Source organism: Ictalurus punctatus, chromosome 20 (genome assembly GCF_001660625.3).
Source record: "Ictalurus punctatus breed USDA103 chromosome 20, Coco_2.0, whole genome shotgun sequence".
Classification (NCBI taxonomy): Eukaryota; Metazoa; Chordata; class Actinopteri; order Siluriformes; family Ictaluridae; genus Ictalurus; species Ictalurus punctatus.
The window spans coordinates 40101-63985 of record NC_030435.2 but is presented as its reverse complement, the minus strand read 5'-3'; the positions used below and the strand labels follow the sequence as shown (position 1 = coordinate 63985).

The 23885-nt window shown below is 40.6% G+C and overlaps 2 protein-coding genes across 4 annotated transcripts; one reads left to right on the top strand and one right to left on the bottom strand.

Moving 5' to 3' along the window:
• The first annotated feature begins 7568 nt into the window (after positions 1-7568).
• Positions 7569-12616, top strand: gprc6a (G protein-coupled receptor, class C, group 6, member A). Its single transcript, XM_017495093.3, has 6 exons — positions 7569-7822; positions 8292-8580; positions 8721-9503; positions 9986-10177; positions 10447-10570; positions 10720-12616. Exons 1-6 carry the CDS (start codon positions 7650-7652, stop codon positions 11721-11723), a joined length of 2565 nt encoding a protein of 854 aa, XP_017350582.2. The 5' UTR covers positions 7569-7649; the 3' UTR covers positions 11724-12616.
• A 1963-nt stretch (positions 12617-14579) lies between these two features.
• kpna5 (karyopherin alpha 5 (importin alpha 6)) lies at positions 14580-23826 on the bottom strand. Of its 3 annotated transcripts, none has more exons than XM_017495821.3 (14): positions 23700-23826; positions 22708-22844; positions 22081-22182; positions 21776-21875; positions 21560-21654; positions 21234-21365; positions 20705-20793; positions 20387-20486; positions 19361-19524; positions 19192-19270; positions 18802-18927; positions 16918-17045; positions 16455-16633; positions 14580-16377 (listed from the first exon to the last, which is right to left on the bottom strand). In XM_017495821.3, the coding sequence occupies exons 1-14, from the start codon at positions 23701-23703 to the stop codon at positions 16190-16192; spliced, it is 1623 nt and encodes a 540-aa protein (XP_017351310.1). In that variant the 5' UTR covers positions 23704-23826; the 3' UTR covers positions 14580-16189. The 3 variants fall into 3 exon arrangements, with proteins under 3 accessions (XP_017351310.1, XP_017351311.1, XP_053544628.1); XM_017495822.3 differs by having other exon boundaries at positions 22708-22841; positions 23700-23804; XM_053688653.1 differs by lacking the exon at positions 23700-23826 and having other exon boundaries at positions 22708-22851.
• Positions 23827-23885: the final 59 nt, after the last annotated feature.

Genomic DNA, 23885 nt, shown 5'->3' with positions numbered 1-23885 from the left:
GGAATATAAACGCTTGTGTTCTCTTTTCTTAAATTCTCTTTTTATATTTACTTTTATCAGTTTATTTGTTTTTTGGTTTTGGTTTTGTTTTCTGATGTCAAGTCTTCCAAACTTGTGTGTGTTGTGTTGTATTGTACCATGTTGTGTTGAGTGTGTTGTGTTGTGTTGTATTGTACCATGTTGTGTTGAGTGTGTTGTGTTGTGTCATATTGTACCATGTTGTGTTGAGTGTGTTGTGTTGTATTGTACCATGTTGTGTTGAGTGTGTTGTGTTGTGTTGTATTGTACCATGTTGTGTTGAGTGTGTTGTGTTGTATTGTACCATGTTGTGTTGAGTGTGTTGTGTTGTGTTGTACCATGTTGTGTTGAGTGTGTTGTGTTGTGTTGTATTGTACCATGTTGTGTTGAGTGTGTTGTGTTGTGTTGTATTGTACCATGTTGTGTTGAGTGTGTTGTGTTGTATTGTACCATGTTGTGTTGAGTGTGTTGTGTTGTGTTGTATTGTACCATGTTGTGTTGAGTGTGTTGTGTTGTGTTGTATTGTACCATGTTGTGTTGAGTGTGTTGTGTTGTGTCATATTGTACAATGTTGTGTTGAGTGTGTTGTGTTGTGTTGTATTGTACAATGTTGTGTTGAGTGGAGTTGTTTGTCATTATGATGATGTGGAACTCAGTGAATATGAAGCAGATGCAGATAAAGCCTGGTTAAGATGAGTGCTGAAGTTAAACAGTGTTTATTAGGAACATTTGCGTACATGATGCTTCAATAAAAGTGAACATGAGCACAGACCCAATTAAACTCAGTGCAGTCAAACACAAGCCACATGTGGGTGAGAAGAGAGAACCGAGACAACTGGACAGCTGGAATTTTTTTTAAAAGAGAGAGAGAAAACTCTGGTGCACTTCAACAATTCTTTATATCACTCTATAATTTACTTCTTACATCACTCCTTATATCACTCTACAATTCACTCCTTATAACACTCCTGATATCACTCCTTATATCACTCTATAATTCACTCTACAATTCACTCCTGATATCACTCCTTATATCACTCCTTATATCACTCCTTATATCACTCTATAATTCACTCCTTATATCACTCCTGATATCATTCCTGACATCACTCCTGACATCACTCCTGATATAACTCTATAATTCACTCCTTATATCACTCCTGATATCACTCCTGATATCACTCCTTATATCACTCTATAATTCACTCCTTATATCACTCTACAATTCACTCCTTATATCACTCCTGATATCATTCCTGACATCACTCCTGACATCACTCCTGATATCACTCTATAATTCACTCCTTATATCACTCCTTATATCACTCTATAATTCACTCCTTAAATCACTCCTTTTATCTCTCTTGATATCACTCCTTATACCACTCTATAATTTACTTCTTATATCACTCCTTAAATCACTCTATAATTCACTCCTTATATCACTTTATAATTTACTTCTTATATCACTCCTTATATCACTCTATAATTCACTCCTTATATCACTTTATAATTTACTTCTTATATCACTCCTTATATCACTCTACAATTCACTCCTTATATCACTCCTTATAACACTCCTGATATCACTCCTTATATCACTCTATAATTCACTCCTTATATGACTCTATGATTTACTTCTTATATCACTCCTTATATCACTCTTTATATCATTGTCTTTTCTGAAATATTTCAGAAGGGACAGGTGATAATAACTAACACTCCTGAGGGTTTGACAACAATTAACATCATGTGTGTGACAAGTGATTAATACATTTATAAATGCTAGCACATGAAATAAAACATGAAGCACACACATACGAACACACACACAAACACACACACACACACACACACACATATGTATACACACACAACTGATTTGTGTAATTCTGTAGATAATCTTGTGATATTAACCTCAGAAACTAAATAAAATCTTTTGAATTTTTTTTTTTATCAAAAAATCCCTTATTGTTTTGTTTTGTTTTAGTCAAATGTCCCTAAACTCACGTTATTATAATTATTAAGCCAAAGGGGGTAAATACTTTCACACCCACACACATGGTAACGACAATCCTCTTTCACACCGCATTAATGCACAATTGCAGCATGCAGGGGGCGGAGCTTCATGGTGGTCATATAGTGGGTTCACCAAATCTCAGCCAATCAAATAGCAGAGACTTTTACCTCACCATGCACAGCCTCCTTTCTCTCTCTCTCTCTCTCTCTCTCTCTCTCTCTCACACACACACACACACACACACACACACACACACACACACACTTAAAGTCCAGTGCAGCAGGAATAAACTCTATTTATTCCATCAGTGTTTCATGGATCAGTTTACCACATTCATCCTGTGTTGGTGTTTGTGTGTGTGTGTGTGTGTGTGTGTGTGTGTGTGTGTGTGTGTGTGTGTAATTGCTCTGGAATTCTGTATGTTCACGTATCATTTTTGTGTTCAATCTTCCTACATGTATTTCACTTAAACACACACACACACACACACACACACACACACACACACACACACGTATGTTAGTGTCAGTGGTCTGTAATTAATTACAGTGTTTTCCTCTGAGAGGTTTCCTGTCTTTGGTCTCTGAGCTTTAAAAATGTTTCAGCTGTTAAATACCTGTAGGCAGAATTGTGACCTGAAGTTTTCCCTGGTTTAGTGAGTAATAATTATTTATCACCCGACATTAATGTTTCATTATAAAGAAGTAGAATTAGTACACACATCACAATCACAAATTATAATAAAGGATGTGAGTGTAATCTACTCATAACTCATAACATACTCCTTTGTGAGCTGTAACACTCACACTACCATCTAAATAATAATAATAATAATAATAATAATAATAATATCATCATCATAATTGTGATGATTATTATTAACCACATTTCCATCAAAAGAGAGATGGTGGAACAGCAGCGAGTGGAAGATGAACCATCCTGAAATATGGAAATGTCCTCACAAGCACTGTAAATGGATACAGTGTGTGTGTGTGTGTGTGTGTGTGTGTGTGTGTGTGTGTGTGTGTGTGTGTGTGTGTGTGTGTGTGTGTGTGTGTGTGCGCACGCGTGTTGGGGGGGTTGTAGTGAGACAGATCCCAGTGTTAAAGTGACAGTAAACTGATATTTTAAAGACTATAAAATCACTAGAAAGCAGATTCACTAACAGACACTGAGGATTTTATATTTCCTATAAATCTATTAAAATGACTTCAGTTTGAACACAAAATAAAACCATTTACTTGTCATTGATGAGAACTTTTTTGAAACTGATGCTTTCATTTTACTGCAGTAAAGTTTATAAACTCAGCAAAAAAAGAAATGTCCCTTTTTCAGGAGAGTGTATTTTAAAGATAATTTTGTAAAATCAGAATAATCTTTACAGATCTTTATTGGAAAGGGTTTAAACGATGTTTTTTACTCTTGTTCAATGAACCATAAACACATTATTGCACATACAACTGTGGAACAGTCCTTAAGACACAAACACAGGTGGAAGGTGATTAAGGTCACAGGTACAGTAACTTAGGACACTAAAGAGACCTTTCTACTGACTGTGAAAAACACCAGGAAAAAGATGTCTAGGGTTCCTGCTCACCTGCGTGAACATGTCATAGACCTGCTGCAGGGAGGCACGAGGACTGCAGATGTGTTCAGAGAAATAAACTGTAATGTCTGTAGTGTAAAATGCCTGAGACGTGCTACAGGGAGACAGGAAGGACAGCTGATCGTCCTCACAGTGGAAAATTACATGTAACCATGTGTCCTCCTCCATCTGCAAGATGGAGAACTTGCAGATACTTTAGTGGAAGAGTGGAGGAACATCTCACAACAAGAACTGACCGATCTGGTGCAGTCCATGTGGATGAGATGCACTGTAGTACTTAAAGCAGCTGGAGAACACCAGATACTGACTGTTCCTTCTGATATCAACCTCCACCTTGTTCAGGGACTCATTACTCCATTTCTGTTCCTCAAACGTCTGTAAAACATCTTCAGTTAAAGTCTCAGTTGTTGAATCTTTTCATGTTCATACAAATCTTTACACGTTAAGAAATTTGCAGGAAATAAAAACAATTGAAAGTAGGAGAACGTTTCTTTCTTTTGCTAAGTATATATATATATATATATTACATATGCACTGCCATGTGATCAGCAGCATTTAAGCCCAAGCCCAAGTGGTGTTCTACACACACACACACACACACACACACACACACACACACACATATTTAATGTTTCATATTTAACCTCATTGTTAATTTTACCTTGTGAAAGTTTCTCAATGCATCTCACTGTGGAGATTTTGGAGTCTCCCTGAACATAAAATTATGCAGAAACTTTTCTGGGAGTCAAAGTTTCTTTTTGATCTGAACTTGTCATGGCCGTGAAGAACATTTAGCAAAAAGCAAAAGCCTCACTTTTATATTGTTTTCTTGAATTCTTAGTAAATCAGGGCCTTATTGTGAAGAGCGCAAATTCAGTTAAATTTTATTTGTATAGCAGTTTTATCAATGGAAATTATCACAAATCAGCTTTGCTGAAATCCGTATTCAGATTTAGATCACTTTTTAAAAAACTGTCACTTTTGCCCTCATTCAGGATTGCATGAATATGCAAATTAGTAAGTGCAAATTAGACACACCCACTGTTTACTGTTAATTAGAAAATGGTCAAATTAATCAGTACAATAAAAATATTGTATTAATATCAAATAATCATGATTTGAACAAAAATAATGTGATTATGATTTTTTGTCATTTACAGTGAGTGCAGCACTTTAGAGGCTCACATCACTGAGAGAATTTATGACGGTCTTATAGCTCCCTCCAATGGTCACGGCTGCTCCTGTTAACGGCCACCACAGAGGATCATCTATCTCCATCTCACTCTGTCTTCTCCATCCTCCTTTGTCACACCAACCACCTGCATGTCCTCCCTTACTAAATCCATAGCCCTCCTCCTTGGTCTTCCTCTTCTCCTCATGCCTTGTGGTTCCTTCTTCAACATTCTTTCCCTGGTATACCCTGCATCCCTCCTCTGCACATGCCCAATCTTGCCTCTCTCAATTTGTGTCAAACTGTCCTAACTGCACCATCCCTCTAATATACTCGGTATACACAGTTGACCCCAAGTATATAAACTCATTCACCTGCACCACCTCTACTCCTTGCAACCTCACCATTCCGTCACGCTCTCTCTCATTCATGCTCATGTACTCCATCTTCATTCCCCTTCTCTCCAGTGCATACCTCCACCTCTCCAGGTTCACCTCAACCTATTCCCTACTCTCACTACAGACAACAGTGTCATCCATGAACATCATAGTCCATGTCTGATCTGTCAACCTGTCCATCACCACTGCAAACAAGAAAAGGCTAAGAGCCGATCCTTGATGCAATCCCACCTCCACCTTGAACCAGTCCATCATTCCTACAGCACACCTCACCGCTGTCACATTGTCCTCATACATATCCTGCACCACCCTCACTTCTCTGCCACTCCTGACTTCCTCATACAGTACCACACCTCCTCACTCAGCATGCTGTCATATCTTCCCTAAATCCACAAACACACAATGCAACTACTTCTGGCCTTCTCTATACTTTCCATCAACACTCTCAAAGCAAACATTGCATCTGTAGTGCTCTTTCCTGGCATGAACCCATATTGCCCACAGATCATCTCCTCTCCTCTCAGCTTAGCTCCCACTGCTCTTTCCCATATGGTGAACTTCAGTTCGGTCACACTTCATGGTGTAGCTGATCATTTTTATGCTTCTGTAGTTACTGTAGCTCTGCACAGCTCCCTTATTCTTAAAAATCGGTACCATTACACTTCTTCTTCACTCCTCATGCATCCTCTCACTTTCCAGGATTTTGTTAAACAATCTGGTTAAAAACTCCACTGCCATCTCTCCTAAACATTTCCATGCCTCCACTGGTATGTCATCTGGACCAACCACCTTTCCACTTTTCTTCCTCTTCATATCTGTCCTCACTTCATCTTTACTAATACCCTGCACTTCCTGATTCACTATCTCCACATCATCCAACCTACTCTCTCATTTTCTTTATTCATCAGCTTCTCCGAGTACTCCATCCACCTTCTCAACACACTCTCCTCACTTGTCAACACATTTACAACTGCATCCTTTATTACCCTAACCTGGAGCACATCCTAGTGTTAAATTCATACATTTAAAATCTATATCCTGAATTGATATATTTCTGTAAAGCTGCTCTGGGACAATGTCCACTGTTAAACACGTTACACAAATAAAACTGAATTGAATTGAAATGAATCCTTCCTGGCTCGGTCTGGCCAATCAGTACAAGTCTTTTTCTCCTTCCTTAGTGTCCAACTTCTCGTACAAATCACCATATGCTATTTCCTTAGCCTTCACCACCTCATTAGTCACCTTGCACCACATCTCCATCTACTCCTGTCTACTTTCTTCATCTCTGACTATCCCAATTCTTTTTTTTTTGCCAACCTGTTTCTCCTTATGCTTTCCTGTACTTCCTCATTCCACCACCAAGTCTCTTTGTCTTCCTTCCCCTGTCCAGGTGTTACACCTTCCTAGATGCCTCCCTCACCACTTCTGCAGTAGTTGCCCAGTTGTCCAGCACCTCTTTACCACCACTCAGTGCCTGTCTTACCTCCTCTCTGAATTCCATACAACAGTCTTCCACCTTCAGCTTCTACCATCTGATCCTTGGTTCAGACCTCACTCTCTTCCTACTCATCACCTCCAAAGACATCCTAAAAACCACCATCCAATGTTGTCTATCTACTCCATCCCCTGCCACCACCTTACAGTCTCTGATCTCTTTCAGGATGCATCTCCTGCATAGGACATAGTCCACCTGTGTGCACCTTCCTCCACTCTTATACGTCACTCTGTGCTCCTCCTTCTTCTTAAAAAATGTATACACCACTTCAATTTCCATCCTCTTCTACCACCATCTGCCCTTCCACATTCCTTTCCGTGACACCGTAACTACCGTGGTCACTCAGGGTAAATCACTCTACTGATATTCCATAAAATGTAATAATTACAGTGTTGTGGTGTGGTTTCACATGTTCTCCTCGTGTACGTGGGAGTTTCCTTTGAGTTCTCAGGTTTCCTCCCAAAAATGTGCTCCTAGGTGTGAACATGTGTTTGCATGGTAATGGACTATCGTGACCATCAGGGTGTATTCCTACTTCATGCTCGGTGTTCCTGGGATAAACTCCGGATACAACGCCACCTTGATGAGGATAAAGTGTTTACTGAAAGTGAGTGTGTGAGAGTTCTGGCTTTTTACAGTCGAGTGGAACGTCACATTCACAAGTCTGAAATCTTCAGTAACAAAGACAGAAACCAGAAAGAAAATCTGTATGCTTGAAGGCAATTACACGAGGGGAGGGGTTTGGATACGGTGTGTGTGTGTGTGTGTGTGTGTGTGTGTGTGTGTGTGTGTGTGTGTGTGTGTGTGTGTGTGTGTGTGTAAATGATGACTATAAGTGCTTAAGCAACCATGAAACAAGTCATTCAAGGCAGTGAGACAGTACAGAGTGGAGTGTGTGTGTGTGTGTGTGTGTGTGTGTGTGAGACACACTGATAATAATGAAGATAACACGGTTGATGTTGCTCATGATTTTAAACCTTGCGTCTTTAAATGTGGCCAAACGTATTGGAGTGTTTGCTCCCGGGAATATCATCATCGGGGGACTTTTTCCCATCCACACCGTAGTGGAGCAGCCAGGTAACTTCTCTGATCTCCAGACTGCCTGCACCATGTGAGTAATACACACATACACACACACACACACACACACACACACACACACACACACACACACATTTCTCATTTACACATTTGTAATTTAATCTGCACTGTTAAGTCTGATGGAGTGTCTGTGATGATGTGGAGCTGTTTTCCCTGCAAAGTCCCTGAGATCCTGAGAACACGCTGAATGAAATAACATACTCCGTGACTTTAAAGTAGAAAGTTACAACTGGTTGTGGTTGCAGAACAATGATCCAAACATACATCCAATCCACACAGAAATTGTTTATTAACCACAGAATCAAGCTCTATTTATGCAATTAGAATAAATGTACTTAAATAAAATGTTAGATTTCTCGTTTAGTGTGACATTAAAGCTAATTAACCACAACCATAACAATTTTGCTCATCTTTACCATGGTGGCAATAATTTTTGAGCTGAAGATAGCAGAGTTGAAGATATCTTTGTGTTTCTGCAGCCTGAGTCCGGCCGGTCTGGCTCATTCCCTGGCCATGATCCAAGCAGTGGAAACTGCAAACCTCTCACCTGCATTAACACACCTGGGCATAACTCTTGGATATCACATCCACGACACATGTTCAGACGTCACCACCGCGCTCAGAGCCACCAAGGATTTTACTGGCGACTGCACATCTGGAACAGACACATCCCAATACGTCCGGCCCGTAAACGCAGTGATTGGCGCGTACCATTCTGAGACGTCCATTGCTGTGGCAAGAGAGCTCAACCTGCAGCTCATACCTCAGGTTCTCCTACTCCGTCTGTCTCTATCTATCTATCTATCTATCTAACTATCTATCTGTCTGTCTGTCTGTCTATATATTTATCTGTCTATTCCATGTTTTGATTTTTCTGACAAAAACAGTTTTTTGTGTCCATTGTGCAGATAAGTTACGCTTCCACAGCAGACATTTTGAGTGATAAGAGTCGTTTCCCGGGTTTTTTGCGCACCGTCCCAAGTGACGTGCACCAGACGAGTGCCATGGTTCAGCTCCTGAGTGAGAGGAAGTGGACCTGGGTGGGTTTCCTGACCACGGATGGAGACTACGGACGTGCTGCTTTGGACAGTTTTGTTTCTCAGGCAACTAAAGCCGGCATCTGTGTGGCCTTCACAGAAATCCTCCCTGACTCTCTGAGCAATAAACACAAGCTGGAGGCCACAATCACTCACACTGTTCACACCATCCATACAAACCCAAAGGTGAGAGTCATCGTGTCGTTCGCCAAACCAGAGCACATGAAGAGTGTGTTTAGTTTGCTGATGGAGCTCAGCGCAGACCAGCGTCTCTGGATCGCAAGTGATAACTGGTCCATGGCGGGAGATGTGCTCAGTCCGGAGCAGCTGGAGCGTGTTGGATGGGTGCTGGGCTTTTCATTCAAAAACAAAAACATCACAAACTTTGAGGAATTTGTAAAACGTTTAGAACTGAACAGTGAAGTTCAGAGGAACAACTCATTTCTCAAAGAGTTTTATTCCTCTTTTGCAACCTCAGTGAATGCAAGTGAGACAGTGAATGCAGTGGTTTCTACCAGTGCAGATAAGCTGATAGCAAGTGCTCAGGTGGGCGTGGTGTTCAGCGTTCAGATGGCGGTGAACGCGATCGCTCAGGCAGTGGCGCTCATCTGCAAAAACGACTGCATGGCTTCAGGACCTGTAATACACCAAGAGGTAATTCAGTACGCAAATTTGGCGACTAAACATCAGATAACTTACTGCTTACTGCTGTAAAAAATACACAAGTTAAAATAAGCAGTTAGCTGGCAAACACTGGTGCAGTGTCAGGTTTTGATAGCTGATTAGGGTAGCTAGATTAGCTCATTTTCCTAAACTATTGGCCCGGTTTATAATTGGCTGATCATATTCAACTTAGTTTCAGGATGTGCCGAGCAGAATGTCCTTTTAAATTTCCCGATCACACGCATACTGATATGTCATCACAATGCTAAAGAGAATCCAATGTTTATCTGAATCTCAGCGTCTGATATACAGATTAAAGCAAATTTTGGGTGGAGACTTAGACTTTCACCCAGATTTACACTGGTGTAACATTATTATTAATATTATTATTATTATTATTTATTAGTAGTAGTAGTAGTAGTTGTTATTGTTGTTGCTATTATCTTGGGCTGATTACCTTGGTGATGTTGCAGCTGTTGTCTGCGTTAAGGACCAGAAGCTTCGAGTTGGATGGCGTCTTCTATGAGTTTAACGAGGATGGAGACATTAACCTCGGCTATGACGTCTCTCTGTGGAACACTGATGGAGGAAACGTGGAGACGCTGAATGTCGTATCTCACTATCAGCTGTCAGACAGCAGCCTGAACACCACCACCTTAACACTGGTCATTATTCACACTGAAACCTGTCTGTCTCTCTGCCTGTCTGAGCCAGTCTCACTCTCACTTTTCTGTATGAAGAATATGTCTTACTCTCATTACTCTCTCACTGTATGCAGAATCTGTCTTACTCTCATTACTGTCCTTGTGTATGCAGAATCTGTCTTACTCTCATTACTGTCTCTCTTTATGCAGAATCTGTCTTACTCTCATTACTGTCTATGTGTATGGAGAATCTGTCTCATTCTCAATTCTCGCTGTGTGTTTTGGATCAGAGTTTGGTGTCTAAATGCTCAAACAGTTGTGAACCGGGACAGTTTAAAAAAAGTGCTGAAGGTCAATACACCTGCTGTTATGAGTGTATCGACTGTGCAGAGAATCAGTACACCAACAACACAGGTAACACACACACACACATACACACACCCCTTTAACCCTGTATTTTTTCCACTAAAATATCTATTTATTCTGTGTGTGTGTGTGTGTGTGTGTGTGTGTGTGTGTGTGTGTGTGTGGGGCGGGGTGGGGGGGGGTTGTTGGTTTTTCAGACATGGATCAATGCTACAGCTGTGACGTGAACAGTGAGTGGGCGGAGTCAGGCAGTTCAGTGTGTAAGAAGAAGGAGGTGGAGTTTTTCTCCTGGAGTGACCCCTTTGCTGTGGTGCTGGTCTCTCTCTCAGTTCTCGGTGTGGTTGTGGTTTTTGCTGTATCGGTTCTTTTCTTGCAGCACCGAGGTTCTCCAGTGGTGAAGGCAGCTGGCGGCTCGTTGTGTCAGTTAATCCTGGTGTCTCTGAGTGGAAGCTTCGCAAGTGCTGTGCTGTTCGTGGGAAAGCCGACGGCTCTGCAGTGTAAAGTGCGTCAGGTTCTTTATGGCCTCAGTTTCACTGTGTGTGTGTCCTGCATCCTGGTCAAATCTCTGAAGATCCTGCTGGCATTCCACATGAACCTGATTCTAAAACAGCTGCTCCATCGCCTCTATAAGCCCTACACTATTGTGAGCATGTGTGTGGCATTGCAGGGTGTGACCTGTGCATGCTGGCTGATCCTGAAAAGCCCTAAGATGACATCTACCGTGTTTCTCAGGAGTATCCTGGAGGAGTGTGATGAGGGTTCATATGTGGCATTTGGAGTGATGCTGGGCTACGTCGCATTGCTAGCACTCGTGTGTTTTGTCTTTGCTTTCCAAGGACGCAAGCTTCCACAGAAATACAATGAGGCAAAATTCATCACATTTGGTATGCTCACCTACCTCATCGCATGGATCATTTTCATCCCGACATACGTCAACACAAGGGGGAAATACCTCCCAGCTGTGGAGATGATTGTCATCCTGATCTCCAGCTATGCTGTCTTGAGCTGCCACTTCCTCCCAAAGTGTTACATTATCTTATTCAGGAAGACGCAGAACACCAGAGACGCCTTTGTTAGGAGCATTTACGAATATTCCAAAAGGACTGTGGGAAATCTGCGTCCACCACAAACAGAGAAAAATGCACAGAAGACACCATATGCCACGTCCAACCCAAGTTTTGTTTCTGAAAACATGACATAGAAAAGCAAATAAAAACTCACATCCAGTTAAACACAAACATCTTACATTGTCATGCTTTTATTTTAGCAATTATTTTTATTTCATTTCAAATGACACAGAGCAGAGAGAGAGGAATTTATACAGAGTGGGGGAAACAGACCAGCTAGAGGGTCTGATTTCAAAACCCTCAATTACAAATCTCAATTAAAAGCTCATACCTGACACAAAAACATCTCAGCTGATCAACACTGAACTTTTCCTGTTCCTTTACATGTTTGCCGCTGTAAAACAACGTTCACATCACATTCGTCTCTTTGGAGAATTAAAGTAGCTGTAAACACGAGAAATGGGAAAACGGAAAAAGTAACTAATGCAGAGGTGAAGATTTAAAACTGCTTCAGAAAACTTTCACACTCAAACTCAGCTTCAGACTTAAACACTGACAGAAGAATAAATATAACACCACACACACACACACACACACACACACACAGCTGGTATGAGTATAGGTACAGAGTATGGTCCTCTCATTATTACTTTTTACAGTTTAATGTTATTTTCTCGGTAAATATAATTGCAGTTTATTATTTTTCAGTGAAGATGTGTTCACATTTGTTAAGAAGTGATTTATTATAAAGAAATAAATTAGCAGTGATTGTTAAAGAACTGTTGAAAATTCTGAATAAGGAATGAAATAAAGACAAAAAAACAGTGTGTGGTTTTGGTTTTGCCTCAAACTGGATGTACTGGTCGAGTGAGGGGAAAATCCTGTAACATCATCATGATACTCTTTACTCTCGGGTTCTTCACTGATGATGTCATAATCGTGTTTTGGCTGGAGGCCATTTTTAGGGAATTAAATTTCATCTCTTTTTCACATTTCAGGCCTCTGACAGTAAAACACTCGAATGGGTTCAGGGATCAGATATGTTCACACACTGAACCAATGCTTGATGTTTCTCATACACTGTAAGTTTCTCACTGTCTCAGTGTGTCTCACTGTATGTAAGTGTCTCACTGTCTCAATGTGTCTCACTGTAAGTGTCTGTGTCTCACTGTATGTAAGTGTCTCACTGTCTCAAAGTGTCTCACTGTACGTCAGTGTATCAAGTGATACGACCACATCACCCCGATCTTATCCACACTGCATTGACTCCCAGTGAAATTTCACATTGATTATAAAATACTGTTATTGATCTATAAAGCACTGAATGGTCTCGCACCACAGTACCTGAGAGAACTTTTGGTCTTTTGTGATCCGCCACGCCTACTTCCATCAAAAGGTGCAGGATATTTTTTGGTACCTGGAATAGTGAAGGCTACAGCTTTCTCTTACAAAGGCCCACAGTTATGGACCAGTGTTCCTATTAGTGTTCGGGACTCAGACACAGTCTCAGTGTTTAAGTCTAGGCTTAAAAGGTATTTGTTTACGCAAGCATTTTGTGAAGTTTTTTTCTTAGATAAAGGAGCAGATCTAGAGGCTCACAGGTATAGAGTGTTCTGATGAACTGAGATGTTTGGATGCTGTCAACCCCCCCTACACACACACACACACACACACTTTCACACCTTCACCCAGGTGTGTTGATGGTGGAGTGTCTGGCTGCATTATGTCCCAGGGAGTCCTCATGTCTGTGTTCCCTTCTGGATCTCCCTTTTAGTTATGATGTTATAGCTAGTCTTGCCGGAGTCCCTGCTTTCACTCACATAAAATACATGGTCCCTAACCATTATAGGACAATAAAGCATACTTAATCATTTCTCTCTCTCTCTCTCTTTCTGTCGAGCTGCACATGATACTCATGAGATGCCAGTGATCCTGACCCCTTCTGCTCTCCGGACCTGCCTGATCCATCCTGATGTTCTACTTCTGGTTGGCGTTCTCATCAGTTGGAGGTCACATGCTGCTGCTGAGGATGTCCCACATGGTGCAGACTAAAGATCATTGAGATTACTGAGGACGGTACCTCTTAAACACCATAAAGATGCTCTGGACCTCAGTTCATATGAACAGTTATGCTGTGATAGCTTTAACACTACAATCACCACAAACAGTTCTGCACTCGAGTCTCCATCAGTGACCAGTGGAGAAGTTCAACACAACAGACTTCCTGTAGAAACTGTAATGAATTTCCTGCTTACACAACTGCACTATTTGAGCATGTAGTATTAGCACATTTATAGAAGGGGTGTATTTATTTATAATCACACTATCTGGTGTCACCCAGATGAGGACGGGTTCCCTTCTGAGTCCGGTTCCTCTCGAGGTTTCCTCCTCATATCGTCTCAGGGAGTTTTTCCTCACCACCGTCACCTCTGTCTGCTCATTAGAGATAAATACATACATTTAACATTTATATCCTGAATTTATATATTTCTGTACCGCTGCTCTGGGACAATGTCCACCGTTAAACACACTACACAAATAAAACTGAATTGAAAAAAGATTAATAAAAAAAAATTATCTCTGAAGACGTGTTGGTGATGGTTTAATGTCAGACGTTTTGGGACTCTTTATGCTGATTACTCATTGTCTCGTCTCCAGAAAATCCTCAGAGAACATCAGTGACGTGTTTAGAAAAACAATCTCGCATTCATGTCTGTAAAGAGAGAGCAGCCTTGAATTCTCAGAAAATTCCAACATAAGTGTGTACTGTCATCTCCTTAATCTGGTCTAATTATTAAACATGAAGACACACTGAGCTGTGTGACAAATTCTACAAAACTTTGGTCTGAAAACTCAACAGTGGTCAAAACACACAACTTACAATGTTTACAAGTAAAAAAAACTAAACTAAACAATAGTTTTATGAATGAATCAAAAGGTTTTAACCTACAAACAAACTCTGACCAAGCTTAAATGTATAAACAAACAAATAGATAAATAAATATTTTATTTAGTAAACTTTTCTTGCTGAGACTCATACATGAAATATCTCTGGTTTTAAATAAACAATATTTACACAATACCGTGAGAATGAGTTAAATTTCATGCAGCTGGAGTTTAAATAGTGAATTTCAGATCTTGTCACGTAAGCAAAATTTAGCAGTAAATTATAGCACTTTTAAACACAGAGTGTACTAGAACATTTTATTTGTTCTATTTCATTTTACACAACTTCGACATTCTGATGCCCTTTATGCTGCACATCAGTACAGACACTGACTTTCCCCAATGAGGAAGAAAGCAACCTGAAAATCATGGTACAAACATGAGAAATATTACAGCATTATACTGCATGTGCTTCTGTAACAATCTCGTTTCCTCGAGTTGCCTCCATTTGGCCAAACAAAATGATCAATGAAATTGAATGTCGTCATTAATAAACAACAGAGCATGCTAAAGAAGCAACTCAAAAACAAACATTTATTAAGAAAAACAAACCAATTAAAAGTTTAATTCCACACCAAAATAACATAAAACTCAATTTCTCCATTAGCATGCTTCCTAGAAAGTCCAGCATTAGCATTCTACATTGTGGAGAAACTTCATAGTTTATTAATTATTCAGATAATTTTCCAGGGATGCCACGCCTTCAACATGGGGCTGTGTTCCAATTACATTATTAAACAGACGCTTGTTCACTTCCCTCGGCAGCCATGTTAAAGCCTGTTCCATTACACTGTCTTGACTGAACAGTATTCAATGTGCATTAGACGAGGAAGCGAGTCGAGGTCTCTGTAGATTTACCCAAGAAGCTCTTTACCTGAACAAGGTCATCAACACTCCAGGTGTTCAGCAGTGACTTGTTCAGCTCTGAGTGCACACTTGTGGGACGTGTTTAAGTGGACAAGGGTGAAATACAGAGTCACAGGTGAGAAACACAAACAGAATAAAAACTTTCACTAGAAGGAACAGCGAATTATCACACTGTAGCTCACAAAAAACACTGCAATCCCATCAGCCCCAATAAATACCACTGCACTGTAGTGACTCGGAGTCTGGATCTGACCTCCCCATAAACACACGCACGCACATACTTTTTCTGATGTAAAATTGACCGCTGACTGAAAGTGTCTTTTCATGCCGACTCACTCATCTACATGTGTTTATTTTCAGAAATAAATAAGGAGTACAGAAGTTCGGAGAGGGAATTAGTGTAAAACAAAACAGCAATAATCTGGGTATGTTTAATCTGGGCGTGTCTGACACTGGTGTGTCCAACACGGGCGTGTCCTGTAAAGCTGATTGGGTGACGAGCAGTTTGTATTTCAGAGCGAGAACTCAAGTGCCAGCATCCTGCTGATCAGTACAGGGTTAAAGAGGTAGCTTCACATTTCAGAAGGGATGTAAATATTAGGGACACCAGTGCTAATGTCTTAACAATAACAATAATAATAATAATAATAATAATAATAGGAAAGACAGAGACAGTTCTGGCTTGAAAAAGTCTAAGCTCAGAACTCCAACAGGAAGTTGTATCTCTGTGTGTACTGGGATGGAGATCGAGGGAGAAATGGAAGAAGAGATGGAGGGATGGAGGTACTTAGAGCTGGAAGCGGTCCATGGGTCCATGGTGCTGTTGGAAAATGTACTGGTCCTGATTCTGGTCCACTTGAGGGGCGATGCTGGCATCCTCCTCCTCCACGCCAAAGTAATGCTCAATTAAATCAAATGCTTTCTGATAGATCTCCTGATTCTCGTGGCTCTGCAGGAACTCGATCTTATCCAAACCTGCAGCACAAACATTCTAAAGTTACTTAAAACAATAGCAACAACTTGCATGCGTGTGTGTGTGTGTGCGCATGTACCGTATGCCTCCTCAATGAGCGCGCAGTATGGATTAATGCCTGTGCCGTTCTGTTTCGATTCCTGCTCCCCCAGCCGGAGGATATTCTCCAGACCATTCAGAGAAACTTGAACAATTTTTGAGTCCATCACCGTCAGCAGGTCACACATGGGCTTAATGCAGTTTAGAGACACCAGGTACCTGTCAGACACACACAAACACACACACCTTAATTAAAAGCTTACTGAAACCTACCCGTATACATGTAAATTGGCCTGTTCTCCATCTGAAGTTTGTGTAATTGCCAAAGAAACCTGGCTAAACTACTAAACACACTGCATGACAGCAGTTCTCTCTCTCTTTCTGTGTGTGTGTGTGTGTATATATAGTTGTGTGTGTTCATTAAGAAACACATTGTAAACATGAGCTCAGTGTTGAAGTAAATATTATTGTGTGTTGATGTTAATCAGAGGTGTGTGAGGAACCTGATTTGCTCCGGTGTTCCCCCGCTGGTGGCGTTGGTTATGGCCCACGCTGCTTCCTTCCGTGTGCGGAACTCTGCTTTCTGTAAGATCTCGATCAGTACGGGGAAAATGTTGGCATCGATCACCGTCTACATAGAGAAGTACAATGAACACCACATCAGCTTCCATTCACACTACACCGTTACGCTCCATCGCCACGCTCCACCGTTACGCTCCATCGCCACGCCCCACCGTTACGCTCCATCGCCACGCCCCACCGCCACGCTCCACCCAGCTGGTGTTTACTACAATGCATCCGGAAAGTATTCACAGCGCTTCACTTACTCCACATTTTGTTATGTTACAGCCTTATTCCAAAATGGATTAAATTCATCAAATTCTACAAACAATACCCTATAAGGACAATGTGAAAGAAATTTGTTTGAAATCTTTGCAAATTTATTTTTAAAAGAAAAAGGAAAAAAAAAAGCACATGTACATAAGTATTCCCAGCCTTTGCCATGACATTCAAAATTGAGCTCAGCTACATCCTGTTTCCACTGATCATCCTTGAGAAGTTTCTACAACTCGATTGGAGTCCACCTGTGGTAAATTCAGTTGATTGGACATGATTTGGAAAGGCACACACCTGTCTATGTAAGGTCCCACATTTAACACTGCATGTCAGAGCACAAACCAAGCCATGAAGTCCGAGGAATTGTCTGTAGACCACAGAGATAGGACTGTATCGAGGCACAGATCTGGGGAAGTGTACAGAAATATTTCTGCAGCACTGAAAGTCCCAGTGAGCACAGTGGCCTCCATCATCCGTAAATGGAAGAAGTCTGGAACCAGCAATACTCTTCCTAGAGCTGGCCACCCGGCCACGAAGGAGTGGCTAAAGGACAACTCTGTGAATGTCCTTGAGTGGCCCAGCCAGAGTCCAGACTTGAACCCAATTGAACATCTCTGGAGATATCTGAAATTGGTTGTGCACTGATGCTCCATATCCACCCAGATGGAGCTTGAGAGGTCCTGCAAAGAAGAATGGGAGAAACTGCCCAAAAATAGGTGTGCCAAGCTTGTAGCATCATTCTCAAAAAGACTTGAGGCTGTAATTGGTGCTAAAGGTGCTTCAACAAAGTATTGAGCAAAGGCTGTGAATACTTATGTACATGTGTTTTGTTTTTTTTTTTTAATAAATTTGCAAATATTTCAAACAAACTTCTTTCATGTTGTCATTACCGGGTATTGTTTGTAGAATTTTGAGGAAAATAATTAATTTAATCTATTTTGGAATAAGGCTGTAACATCAAAAATTTGGAAAAAGTGAAGCGCTGTGAATACTTTCCGGATGCACTGTACATCTCTGCATGTCCTCTTTATAACCAGCAGATTGTTTGCGCACGGAAGGAGCCTGCCCTGGTGCACCCTGGGCAGTGTTCAGTATCATACTGCTCAGCGGCTAATCCCTCCACCACAATGGTTCCACTATGAAGTGGTACCTCGACACGAAAAGAAGAAGACCAGCACATAAAAGAAAGCTTTTTTCTGTACAGAAAACATGACTCCAGAACTGAATTTACACACAGACTTTTAACACTAATTAAACCATAGGAATTTTTTATTATTATTTATATTATAGTTTGTATTATAACCCAAACACAACAAGCATGTGTGAAACTGGCAGTAAAAATGTATTGTTACATTAAAATTGAGCCTCATATACACCACAAACACATGCCATTTTAATAGGAACATCTGCAAACCTGCACATTCAAGCAGTTCTCCAATAATTTTCACACACACACATACTTTTTTTATATATATATATGTATTTGTGCATGTATGCATGTATGCGTGTTTGTGGTGGTACAATGGACAGTTTTCAGTCGAGATGTTTACCTGAATCTGCGCTCGGTTCCCTGCTGTGATGTTTGAAACGGTCCAACATGCTTCTTTCTTTATTGACTCTTTAGGGCTGCTGAGCAGGTGAAGGAGACAGGGTAAAGCTGAACAGTTCAGGATCACCTAACACACAAAAATAAATATACACAGACTAATATATATATATATATATATATATATATATATATATATATATATATATATATATATATATATATATATATATAATATTATATTATATACACACATACATATACATGTAGAAATAAACATATAAAAGCTGTGGGCGTGATGGTCAGGTTTCCATATTTCTAATGCTAAATAATGTAACGTTTGTGCTGGATTGTGAGTCTTTAGAATGTGTACATTAAGCACTCGCTTGTGTACCTGAGTCTGAATATCGTCTCCAGTCACGATGTTTCCCACGGCCCGCAGTGAAGGAGACACCACTTTATAGTCACTGTGCCTGCAGAACCCATAAAGAACCGCTATTCAGAGCTGGGGTACCGAGTTACACTAAAGACAGTGGTATGTGTGTGTGTGTGTGCACGCTTACATGAGCAGCTCCACTAATCTGCGACAGACTCCCGAGTCAATCACGGCCTGGATTTTCTCATTTGGGCCGTCAGACAGATAGGAAAGTGCCCAGCAGGCATCTGCTAAAACATCTGGATCACTGCTAAAAAGCAGTCTGGAGAGGACACTGAGACACGGAGACACCTGAGAAAATAACACACACTCTGATTCAATCAGAGACACACACAAACACACACATTTCTACACCTTTTAAATACTTTTTCATTCCTATTTACAGATTCTGGTATTTCTGTCTTGTTATTATTTGTTGTAGAAACTGCTGGAACATTTTGTTATATTTTGAGTAGAAAGATGAATTTTTGTTAAATTATTGTGTAGTTTTGGTGATAAGCATTCTCATATAATAGTTTTCTTCCAATTAAATTATTTTCATCAAATAACCAAGCTTATTCAGACCCTTATGCTAGGGTGAGAGTTCAGGCTCAGGCATGATTCAGTGTCCCTGCCTTGCTCAAGGGCTCAAGCGCAGTAGCTGGACACTGTTGGGGCTCGAACTCACAACCTTCTGATCCGTAACCCAGAGCCTTTATGGTAAGGGTAAACAAACCTTTCGTGGACACACCTTGTGTAGTTGTTTTTTAAGGCATTTATTTCTGAACCAGTACACCCTGCCACTCGAGGTGCTCTTTCTTTTGGGTACCATCTTGGACTCTCACTCACCTTTTTAGAATGAAGCACTCATCTTTTTGCTAATATTAAGTGCTAGTTCACCTAAAAGTTCTAGTTTGTGGTCCTGCACAGCACACCTGGTGAACTATCTTCTGATTGGTCATCTAGAGACAGTTCACCTGCTTGCTTTATTGGCTGTAATTTCCCCTTTTAAAACTTAAGAGGAGACTCAATAATAATAATAATAATAATAATAATAATAATAATAATAATAATGCTGTTAGTTATTTATAGTTCTTGTGATTTGAAAATCCTAGTTATGATGATATAAAAATCATCACAGGACAGCAGTGAGTGGGTGTACAGGTGTGTGTACCTTGCTGAAGTCTGGTGGAGGGTTTTTACCTCTGCAAAGGTTAGATAAAGCCCACACAGCATTTCGAGTGGTGGTGAGACGGTTAGATTTCGCAAGTAACCTACAGAAACACACACACACACACACACACACAAATAACAGATATAGTAAGTGGTGGAGTCATATTTGTTTAACAGCATTATATCCTGTACAATATACTGATAAAAAGTGATGATGAGGACGATGATGAAGGCGGTTAGAGTGGTGATGATGATGGCGGCGAGTTAGAGCGATGTAACTGGTAAAGCGATGTAAAGCGATGTTCCTAATCACACTCACTGCTGTAGTGAAGGGAGTATTCCACAGTTCAGGACAAAATCTCTACACTCTGCATTATCTCCAGCAATGTTTCCGAGTGCCCAAACAGCCTGTGTGTACACACACACACACACACACACACACACAGAGTGTTAATCTATTAACATAAACTGTTTTGCATGATCTTTAACTTAACCCTAACCTTCACAATAACTAATTTCTGTTTAACATTTAGTTCAACTGACTCTGTTAATTTAATGCTTATGAAACTAACTAGTTAAATAATTCAGTAAACTACCGTTAATCATTACCTTTACATATCTTCAACTCATCTACCAACTGTGCAATCAGTAAATTACTTTATTAAACTAACTTAATCACCCAGCATTACTCACGCCTAACCAGCAGTAAACCGGGTACTATTAAAGTAGTCATTATCAAACTACAGATCAGTACTTCAGCGGTTACTGAACCAATCCAACTAACCTGCTACACCTAGCTCACTAAACTGGCTACGGCTGACCTCACTAATACTAATGCTAATGCTCACCTGCTCCTGCACATCTTCATACTCAGAGTTGAGCAGCTCGATGAAAATAGGAACAGCTCCTGTTTCAATCACCACTTTAGTGTGCAGGAATGTTCCGGAGGCGATGTTGGTCAGGGCCCAGGCTGCTTCAAACTACACAGAGAGGAAAAAATACAAATAAAAACAACAATTTATTAACATGTAACTCATGAACACACATACTAAGCAATGAAACAGCTTTAATGCTATAACCCTCATGCTAACGCTACAGCTAACACCCATACTGAGCAATCTAAATTTAAAAAGGCTTTATCTGCATGTCTGTGTGCAGTGTTGATGTTTCTCACCTGCAGGGTGCAGTTATCACTCCTCTTCAGAAACTCTACAAACCTGCTCACTACACCGAGCGTGGCGATGACCTCATCAATGGGTGGGTTGGGCTCTGCACAGAGTGGAATTAGTAAGGAGTTTATTTAAATGAAGAAACACACCACAGATAATCAGGATACAAACCCCAGATGTTTGGGGGTTAAAGGTGATGAAGGGATTAAAGAGTTTTGTACCTTTGGAGAGTAATTTCCTGAATTTCTGCGTGGCGAGGAGCTGCTGGTCCGCGTCTTCAGAAAAGATCATCTGAACCATGTCTGGAGTTATAACTGCGTCCTGCAGGAGACAAAAAACACCACCACAAAGACACCTGTGATTAAACCTGCAGTCATTTACCAGCACCAATAAAACACCCTCACACACTTCACTGCTCATGCTAACTTCATCGTGGCTGCTGTAAGAGAGAGTGGTGTATGGTTTGGGATGCAGCCCCTGAGTGCAACACGGAAGGAGATTTCTGGAACAGCTGAAGGTCACTCACTGAGGACATGGGTACGGTGGAGCTGATGTCTGGATCCTGGATGGGACACTCGAGCATGGACTCGTCACACGATGGGGCAGACACGTTCCTCCTCTTAAACAGCTGCATGCAGGAAAAGAAAATTCATGAACAGCCGAGTGGTGTAACACGTGCCTCAGGGTCATTGAAGTATTTTATTTATATATATATATATATATATATTATATATATATATATAAAATACAATTATGCAGAAAATTTGACATGTTATTTCAGACAGTAATTTCTATATCAATGCATCACTCATTGCCATGGCGATGGTGAACGACCGTATCGGCAGAAACTCAGCTTCTATAAAGATGTTGAACACTGTACAGTGACTGGATGGACAGAAAGGGGTGTGGTTTATCTGATACTACTTCCTGTTTATTACCCCTCCCTGTTGTTAACCAAGCCCTTCCCAATTGATTAAAACAGTAGGAACATTTCAGGTGGATCTCAGAAGCAGTAGAGCATCAAACAGCCTTCAGACGGCCAGTGAGGACGCGTAGTGCACAATGCGGTCACTTTAAATCAGCAGTGCAGTGTTTAGTCATTATTAGTGTTTACTGTTTGCGTTTACAATGTGTGATGATGTGAATGATCCACCTGCTCTTCTCTCTTCTGTTTGCGAAGTTGAATTCCCTCCTCCTCTCTGCGCCGTCGCATCTCCTGTGGGTTCAGCGCTTTGTTCTTGTAGCTCTTCATCCTATAATTCTCTTTTCCTGGACTCGCCATCGCCCCTTCTGACATCAAACAGGAAACAGTTCCAAATCGGTACTTTCAGACTTGCAGTGTGTTTATTTTATATATTTCCCTTTTCACACAAACATCAGATACAAGGGTGAAAACTCCTACACAGTCTCTCACACACAAAATTACTTTTTTATGGTTATAAAACAATACAAATACCATATATTAATTTAAATAAACTTGTAAACAATATGATTTTATCCTATTAAATAAAGATAATAAACTGTGTATTTCAGTCTACAGCAGCACATCAAAGTTTTGTCTCAGTGTTCAGGATTTAAAATGTTCATGTGTAATTTTCACTGAACCAGCATTTAAAAGCACAGAAATGAAGATGCACAGGTCCATGCAGCAACAAACCCCTGTAAACTGCTTTAATCTGCAACCCTGAGCTTCCTGATGCGTGTCCACCACAATTTAAGACTCTAACATTGTATTATAACTATTGTAAATTATTGTAAATGTTTCATCTCTTTTTTTGTCCTGCAAGCATCATATCTGACCAGTCACCCAGTTTCAGATTAAAACCCACTGCCCAGATGTTTTAGTCCTGATCCACATCTCTAACTTCTACAGCTCGGCAGTTCCACCTAGATGTGAAATATTTTAAGATAAACACGACAGGTAAATCCGGTTGAAACACACTGAATAAAGTCTTCTGTGTAGTTTAATAATAACCGCTTATGCTAACACCGATAGCTAGCTAATAAACCCAAGCTAATGAACTAGCCGTGTTAGCTTAGCTACGCCACCACAAACGAGTATTTCTGATATTCTAATTTATGCACATTTACAGCGGATTAAATTCCAAAATCATGAGCAGTAAGGAAACACTGAGCGACTCTCACCCATCTACTCTCAGAAATAAGATGTGCGCGTTATTAATTTCCTTATCTCTCCCTTCTACTATCACTCCCACTGATGAGGGCAATATGGCGGGCAAAAGATACTGACGGCTCTCAACATCACTTCCCGTGCTACTTCCGACTGTACTTCTTGCTTCATAATGCGTCCGTATTTCCGGTTAGGGTTTG

Coding starts and splice junctions, on each gene's coding strand:
- gprc6a (XM_017495093.3), top strand. CDS start 7,650: ATGAAGATAACACGGTTGATGTTGCTCATGATTTTAAACCTTGCGTCT. Junction 8,581..8,720: donor ACCTGCAGCTCATACCTCAG/GTTCTCCTACTC, acceptor TCCATTGTGCAG/ATAAGTTACGCTTCCACAGC. Junction 10,571..10,719: donor TCAGTACACCAACAACACAG/GTAACACACACA, acceptor TTGGTTTTTCAG/ACATGGATCAATGCTACAGC.
- kpna5 (XM_053688653.1), bottom strand. CDS start 22,851: ATGTCAGAAGGGGCGATGGCGAGTCCAGGAAAAGAGAATTATAGGATG. Junction 20,794..21,233: donor ATGAAGATGTGCAGGAGCAG/GTGAGCATTAGC, acceptor GTGTACACACAG/GCTGTTTGGGCACTCGGAAA. Junction 19,525..20,386: donor CTCCACCAGACTTCAGCAAG/GTACACACACCT, acceptor TTATTTTCTCAG/GTGTCTCCGTGTCTCAGTGT.